Below are 7780 nucleotides of genomic sequence, written 5' to 3'. Positions count from 1 at the left end.
ACACACACACATATAAGCTTCACTGGTTTTGCTTCTCCAGAGAACCCACCCTAAGACACTTGGAAAAGTAGAGGGTCGGTCAAAAAGAAGACCCTCAAAATTGTTTGACACAGTGGCTGTATCAAGGGACTCAATCAGTAATGATTGTGAGGATGGTGGGGGGTTTCCTTCTGTTGTATACCGGTGGCTATGCATTGAGACTGACTCAATGGCACCTAACAATAACAGCATGTACCTACCAAGGTCCTGTCAAGAATTAAAGCTTCAAATGAGTTAAAAGCACTTGGTACAGAGCTGGGCCCGTGATATTTGGTATCAGATAACACAGGATAAGGGAAGCATGTCTCAACAATTTTTTTAAACATAGCTTTATAGAATTGCTCAAAAAACCCAAAAATTTTGGGAAAAATCTTTATTGTGGGGTTTTGAGTTGCTTTGACACTGTATTGTGATGTTCACTGAAGCCCCTTACGATGAAATAGTCTGTGTTTCTAAACTTCTCTGATAAGAAAGGAGAGTTTTGCTTGATTGTACTCCAAGACTAATGTTTGAGGAATCCTGGGTTAGCAGATCAGCAATGATCCTTCCAGCACAAAATGTTAAGTTAACATGAAAGTGCCCAGTAAGAAAGCTGTGAATTGACTCTACTAGGACTGCTGTGGAGTCTCTGGGTGGTGCAAACTATTGACACATGTGCCTGAAGATTCAAGCCCACCCAGATATGCCTTGGAAGAAGAGTCTGGTGATGTACTTTGGAAAAACCAACCATTGAGAATCCCATGGAGCACATTTCTACTCTGACACACATGGGTCACGATGAGTTGGAATTGACTTGATGGTAACTGGAACTGGGCTGACACAGACTCTGAGGGATCTGTGTGCCTAGAGGTCACTGACAGGGGGTCTGAGAATCTGATGCTCTCGGCCACAGGAGAATCATTGGGTCTTGGATAAAAAATGAATCTGAAGCAAACTGACAGGATGTGATATGTTGTAGTGAGGGGACTTCATATCATCCTGACCACCATGCCAGTCTCTGTGGTCCTACCCAACTCAGGCTCCTTTTGGCCCAGGTCACAGAGAATCTGTACTCCTTGGCCTGACAACTCAGGACTTCCACAGTTCAACTCTCTTCCTCCACTTCCTTTTTCCCTTTTACACTGTCCACAAGGGGCTGCCGACACAACCTCTTTGGCCTGAAATGGATGCAGAGATGCTGAATGTGAAGGAACCATAAGACAGAAGAACCTGGCTTCATGTCATATATGGGCTGTTCAAGTGATAGAGAAATACATTTCTATTTTATTTCTGTTATTGTTATTTTGGGGTCTTAGTTACAGTAGGTGAGGCTGTATCCTGACTTGTACACATGGGTATTATCTCCATTTTACAGATGAGGAAGCTGAGGTTCAGAGTGGCTGAGGAATCTGTCTGAGATCACAAAGCAAAAACAGGAGGAGCCAGCTTTCAGTCTTGTGAGTGCCTGAATCTAAAGGCTGGGTTTTTTTTATCCCCACTCCCATCCCATACAGAGCTTCAAGTTAAAGGAGGAGGACCATGGCTTTTCAAGAGAAGATATGATAGGCCATGAACTTATCAGCAGGTTTCTGGCTACAGAGGGGAACTCTTGGACTTGGTCCCAGTGACAGCAGTATCTGGGAATAAAGGTACTTCATCCTTTATGTGCATAACTGCAGACCCTGAAAACAGTGACGGAGCACCAGTCTGACACTTGGGCCCACCAGAGAGCTGCTCTTCCTCTTCTTGGCCTGTTGTCTCTTCTTGGACGAGCAGCTGGACTCAGCACCACACAAGGAGAGAGGCTGTCATGGGAAAAACAGCAGCCAGGAGAAAAGAAGGAAGGCTGGGCTGGGAAAGCAGGGGCGGGCACTCCTGGAGCTGGAAAGTCTGGACCAATTCAGCAGTGAGCTATTTTAGGATGTGCCCCAGGGACCTCAGAGCAGAGATATTGGGGGAGGGGAGTTTGGTTTGCAAATGCTCCTAATCCAGGTCTCTACCAGGGAGATCAGCTGCTGTGTGTGTGTGTGTGTGTGTGTGTGTGTGTGTGTGTGTTGGGGGCGTCAGAGGTGGTGTCATGCTCAGGTTGCATTTGGTGATGCACTGCAAGGCATCCATGGTGACTGGATTGCCATGTTGTTGTTGTTGTTAAGTGCCGTAGAGTTGATTCCGACCCATAGCGACCCTGTACAGAGTTTCCAAGGCTGTAAATCTTGATGGGAGTAGAAAGCCTCATCTTTCTCTGGCTGGCAGTTTCGAACTGCTGACCTTAAGGTTTACAGCCCGATTCGTAACCACTACGCTACCAGAGCTTCTTGCCATAAATGCATAATAATCCTATTTGACAGATGAGAAAACTGAGGGCTGGGGTAAGGTCTGAAGGAGAGAAGGTGGGCAGCTCTCTAGAGACACAGATTCTGGAGGGAGTTTTCCTTGAAGATTTCCAGAGCAGAGGCTGGGCTGTCATTGGACTCGGGCTGGGTGGGTCTGGGGTCCCACCTGCATTGATTAACGAGGGGTGGACCTCATATCTGAAGGGCCCTGTCTGGCACCACCTGCTCACCCAACAGGCATCTGTAGGGTTTGGCAGGTACCTTGACAGTAGTGCTCCCCCAGAGGGGCTTACAGTGGCCTCATGTCCAGGGGACAGTGGGCATGACCCCACAGGGCCCAGCTGTCCCTCCCTCAGGAGCAACTATGCCACTCAGTTCCTGCAGGCTTACAGCAGTCTCTCCGCTCCTCTCCCTGCTGCCCTAAGCCTCTTCAGAGATGTACCAGGTCTAGGCCTTGTTGGAAGCCTTCAGTGGCTTCCTGTTGATCTAGGGACAAAGGGATCCAGTACCTTCCACCACCCTGAAGCTCTTCTTGAAAGGCTGGTACCTGCCTCCTGCATCAGCCCATCTCTTCCCACTCTGCCCCCTGACTTTGGAACTCCAGCTATCCTGAGCTTCTCTCAGATCCCAGAACGCAAGCAGGGTGAGGTACAGAGGAAGGAGAGGATGAGCTAGCTGCTGTAGCCTCTCTCTTGCAAGGTTGGGAGTGATTATACATTAGGCAGCATCAGAGGGTGAAAGACCCCAGTGAGTCAGAGTGAAGAGATAGAAGTCAGAAACATCATCTGAGCTGCTGTATCAAGCCTCACCTGAAGCAGTTCCTCTTAATCATTGGGCTGGGTGATTTGTGCCTGTTGTTTTTCCCCCCTATAAATCAGTTTGATTGTGCCTTCTTATCACTTGTAACCCAAAGTGCTCTAATGTATCTAGGGTGGGGTCTTTGGTAGTGACGTGTGACAATGCGCATCACAAAGCTTTAAACCTGTGTCCTGTTACTAGACCAGATGGCCAGCACTACATTGTGAATGAATAGTTTTTATAAATCTGGTAGTTTTTAGGTAGTATAACGAATATTGCATTTGTGACGCACATGCTTAGGAGTATTTATTTGCATAGTTGTAACATTTTCCCACCAATGAGGGCTTTCAGAGGGAGGGAGGGAGGGAGGGAGGATCTTTGTTGGCACAATGGATAAGTGCTCAGCTGCAAACAGAAGGTCAGCGGAAGACATGGTGACCTGCTCCCGTAGATTGTTGTTAAATGACATTGATTCGGTTCTGACTCACAACGACCCTGTACAGGGTTTCTGAGGAGCAGCTGGTGGGTTTGAATTGCCGAACTTGCGGTTTACAGTCCAGTGCTGATCCTACAGCACAGCCTAGAAAACCCTATGGGGTAGTTGTTGGCAGTTCTGTAGTGTCACTAAGAGATCACACAACAGCAGGGAGGGAGGGAGTCCAAGTGAGGGAGAAAGAGCAAAGTGGGAGAGACAGCGATTACCACCTGCTGTTTTCACTTACTGTTGGTTGGAGACTTTCATTAACATTCTTTTTGCTTTTCTTTACTTTTCTGTTACTCAGTTTCACCCCCCTTTCTACAGGCAATGCAGAGATTCATGTTGAACACCAGAACCACTCTGCAAGTCATGAAGAGGAAGTTGGGGACCTGAGGGAGATTAGGCACTGGCTGGGGCTTCTGAAGTGAATGGCTGTGTGCCGTGGATTCGGTTCCGACTCATAGCGACCCCGTACAGGGTTTCCGAGGCTGTCAATCTTTACGGGAGCAGAATGCCTCATCTTTCTCCTGCAGAACCGCTGGTAGTTTCGAACTGCTGACCTTGTGGTTTGCAGCCCGATTCATAACCACTACGCTACCAGAGCACCTTTCTGAAGTGACTAGTGAGCCCCATGCTGGAGAAGGCTGAGGGTGCCAGGGCATGTGAGGGGAACAATCAGTCAGCGATGCTATGCTTGTGCTTGGGGAACCCTACCCTGACTCACCTGGACATTATTCTATCACCAGCCTGATAAGGTCAGGAGGTGCCTGCCTCTTTCCTGTCTCTGATGTCCCCTGGGAAAATATTCTCGTCCAGGCAAAAACTGGAGCTAAACTAGGACCAATCTCTGCCAACAGCATGACTATCCATCACCGTTCCTGACCTGTCCACAGGTCATTCACTTTTTTGTGTGTTTCAATTTCATGCTCTTTATAACCCACAGGGAGTGTGGCCAAGGATGACTATTGCTAACCTGACCCCTTCTCTGCTGCCTGTGTCTAGAGTAAGACACATTGTCTTTCTTCAGCTTCCCTTGTTCCTTAGGTCATTGTGGTTTAAGGAGACGTCTGGACTTGGCTTACTTCTTTCTGCCTCTGATCTCAGCTGTGTGACTGTGTGACACCTGCCATCTTGGGACCATGTCATTCTTGTTGTGTAGGGTTTCCGAGGCCTCATCTTTCTCCTGCAGAGTAGCCTGTGGGCTTGAACCACTGATCTTGTGGTTTACAGTCCTCAGAAAATCACTGAGGGGCTGGACCAGGCTCTGATGCTACACAACCACAGAAGCCCCTTGGAATTGCTGACTCTCAGAGTTGTCTTCTAGGAAATAATGGCTGTCCCTATGGTTTAGACCACTGCTTTGGGCTTTTTTTTATGCAGCCAAATGCATTCTAACTTACGTCATGAAACTCAAGAATGATTTGCTCAAGAAAAAGAATTTAGAGTTAAGACCTTGACTACCCAAATCCATTTCTTGGAATATCTTCCATAACTGTAATGGCAGGCTGCTCCCTGCTGCTTGAAATGCAAGGCAAGGAGGGTATTCATGCCTGGCATGCTGCCTCTGGATCAAAGACCTCATGGCAGGAAGGGCCCAAGCTTTCTCTGAGGAGAACCACTTTTTTAGCAATTTAGTCTAAAAAGTGACTTTTCCGGAGTTCCCTGGAGATAGCACATTCAGTCTGGGCTCTTATCAGGACGTCCTTCATCTCTGCAACTGGACAACAAACCCCTGATGTTCACCAAGAGGACCCATAGGTACAGTGTGGCCTTCTACCAACAAAGGGACATCCAGTGTCTTCTCAACTCTTGCCTTACTATCATGATGTTATTTATTGGTCCAGTGGTGAGGATTTTTGTTTTCTTTACATTGAGGTGCAATCTATACCGAAGGCTCTAATCTTTGATCTTCATCAGTATTGTAAGTCCTCTTCACTTTCAGCAAGCAAGGTTGTATCATCTATATATTGCAGGTTGCTAATGTGTCTTCCTCTAGTCCTGATGCCATGTTCTTCTTTATATAATCCAGTTTCTCAGAATTATTTGCTCAACATACAGACTGGTAGCGTAGTGGTTACGAATCGGGCTGTGAACCTTAAGGTCAGCGGTTCGAAACTACCAGCCGCTCAGCGGGAGAAAAATGAGGCTTTCTACTCCCGTAAAGATTTACACCCTCGGAAACCCTGTACAGGGTCGCTATGGGTCGGAACCGACTCCACGGCACATAACAACAACAACAACAGACTGAATAGGTACAGTGAAAGAATACAACTCTGGCACACACCTTTCCGGATTTAAAACCACTCAGTATCCCCTTGTTGTTTGAATGACTGCCTCTTGTTCTACGTCCAGGTTCCTCATGAGCACAATGCAGTGTTCTGGAATACCCATTCTTCACAATGTTATCCATACTTGTTACAATCCACACAGTCAAAAGCCTTTTTACAGTCAATAAAGCACAAGTAAGTATCTTTTTGGTATTCTCTGCTTTCAGCCAAGATCCATTTGATGACAGCAATGATATAGTTCATATTTACACAGGTTTATTCTAAACAAAACTGTTTAAACATGTGTCAGTGATCAGTGGATGGCTGAAGACAAATTATCCCAGAGATACACTTGTCTTAGTCTCATTAGGGTGCCTTCCAAAAGAAGGTTCAATCAACACAGTGGCTTCTCAGGGGATCTGTTGGGTCAGTTAAATTCGAGGCAGACAGGTCAGCTCAGAATGCTATGTTGTTGTTGTTAAGTGCTGTCGAGTTGGTTCCGACCCATAGTGACCCTGTACAGGGTTTCCGAGGCTATACATCTTTACGGGAGCAGAAAGCCTTATCTTTCTCCCACGAGGTGGCTGGTAGTTTTGAACTGCTGACCTTCGCAGCCTGATTCGTAACCACTATGCTACCAGAGCTCCTTTCAGAATGTGCTACAGTGACTGTTTTTTTGGATTCCTATTTTTTGTCCCCCCATCATTATAATGTACCTGCTTATTCTCTGAGGGTAGCAGGGGCTGTCCTACAAGAGTTTTGTTAGGGAATCATATCCAATTCAGCCTGTAGCCTTGCTCTTGCTCCTTCAGGCTTCTTTTCGCTCCCCAAACTTAAAGACCAATGAAAAGGAACACAATTTGAGTCCCTGATTGTTGCCATTAAGTGCTGTCGTGTTGGTTCTAAATCATACCAACCCTGTATAGGGTTTCCCAGGAGAGGTTTGTGGGTTTGAATCACCAACCTCGTGGTTAGAAGTCCAATGCTTATCTTATAGCACCAAAAACTGTCATTTTGACCTGGTGTAAATCAAGCATACAATCCTTTGGGCAAAGTTACAGAGATGGGAACACTGTTTTCAAAAGTGTAAAGACCTAGGTGGGGGAGGTGTTGGGGAATAAAAGCTTCGCATTTGGTTATTTTGTTTAATAAAGGTTGTTATGATTTTGTGCCAGTACTTTCTGACTCTCCTGGTATATGCTGCTGCTGAGTGATGGCCTCTTCTTGGTCTCAAGTTTGGGCAAGGGGGACATCTTTCAACTCCTCCCACCATTAGACATGACAGCCACCACTGAGGGCCCTCAGGCGCCAGAGAGTTAAAGCCCACACAGATTATACAGCATCATTGTTTCGGTGTGTTTCGGAATGATGCAAACCACAAGGTAAGCAGCCCTGTGTTGCAGAGATGGCACTACAAAATTTCCATGATTGCAAAAGAAAAGATGCTCTTCTGAGTTCCACTGTGACATAAATGTCAAAGTTCCTCTTACCAGAGCAGATCCAATGACATTGTGGAAGCCAAGTGTGAAATTTGATTCTGCCTTCTGAAAGTGCTGTCATTATCTCTAGGGGGACTTCCTAATGAAGCCCGTTGGTGGGACAGAACAGCACAGGACAACAATCCAACCAGCAGGGATTTACATTCCTGCTTAGGGCAGTGACTTGGGGCACTGTGGTTAACGTTTGCCTGCTAACTAAAAGGCTGGTGATTTGAACTAACCAGTTACTCTGCAGAAGAAAGATGTGGCTGGCGGTGTGCTTTCTTAAAGATTGACAGCATTGGGAACCCTATGGAGGGCAGTTCTGTAGGGTCCTTAGAGGAGTTGAAATTGACTTGACTGCAGTGGGGTTTTGGCTTTGTTTCTAACTTGAAAAGTGCAGTTAAA

General features: G+C 46.5%; 1 protein-coding gene across 5 annotated transcripts in view; it reads right to left on the bottom strand.

Moving 5' to 3' along the window:
* Nucleotides 1-7780, bottom strand: part of GNAO1 (guanine nucleotide binding protein (G protein), alpha activating activity polypeptide O) — a 204732-nt gene that overhangs the window by 66029 nt on the left and 130923 nt on the right. For 2 of the 5 annotated variants that reach the window (XM_006863535.1, XM_006863534.1), the window contains exon 4: nucleotides 206-246. The exons of the other annotated variants lie outside the window; for them this stretch is intronic. In XM_006863535.1, the coding sequence (XP_006863597.1) occupies nucleotides 206-246 (41 nt within the window). The remainder of the gene's footprint in view (nucleotides 1-205; nucleotides 247-7780) is intronic. 5 annotated transcript variants of the gene reach the window in all.

This window comes from Chrysochloris asiatica, unplaced genomic scaffold (genome assembly GCF_000296735.1).
Source record: "Chrysochloris asiatica unplaced genomic scaffold, ChrAsi1.0 scaffold00055, whole genome shotgun sequence".
Taxonomy (NCBI): domain Eukaryota; kingdom Metazoa; phylum Chordata; class Mammalia; order Afrosoricida; family Chrysochloridae; genus Chrysochloris; species Chrysochloris asiatica.
Note: the sequence above shows the minus strand (reverse complement) of the source record. Positions and strands in the feature narration are given on the sequence as shown.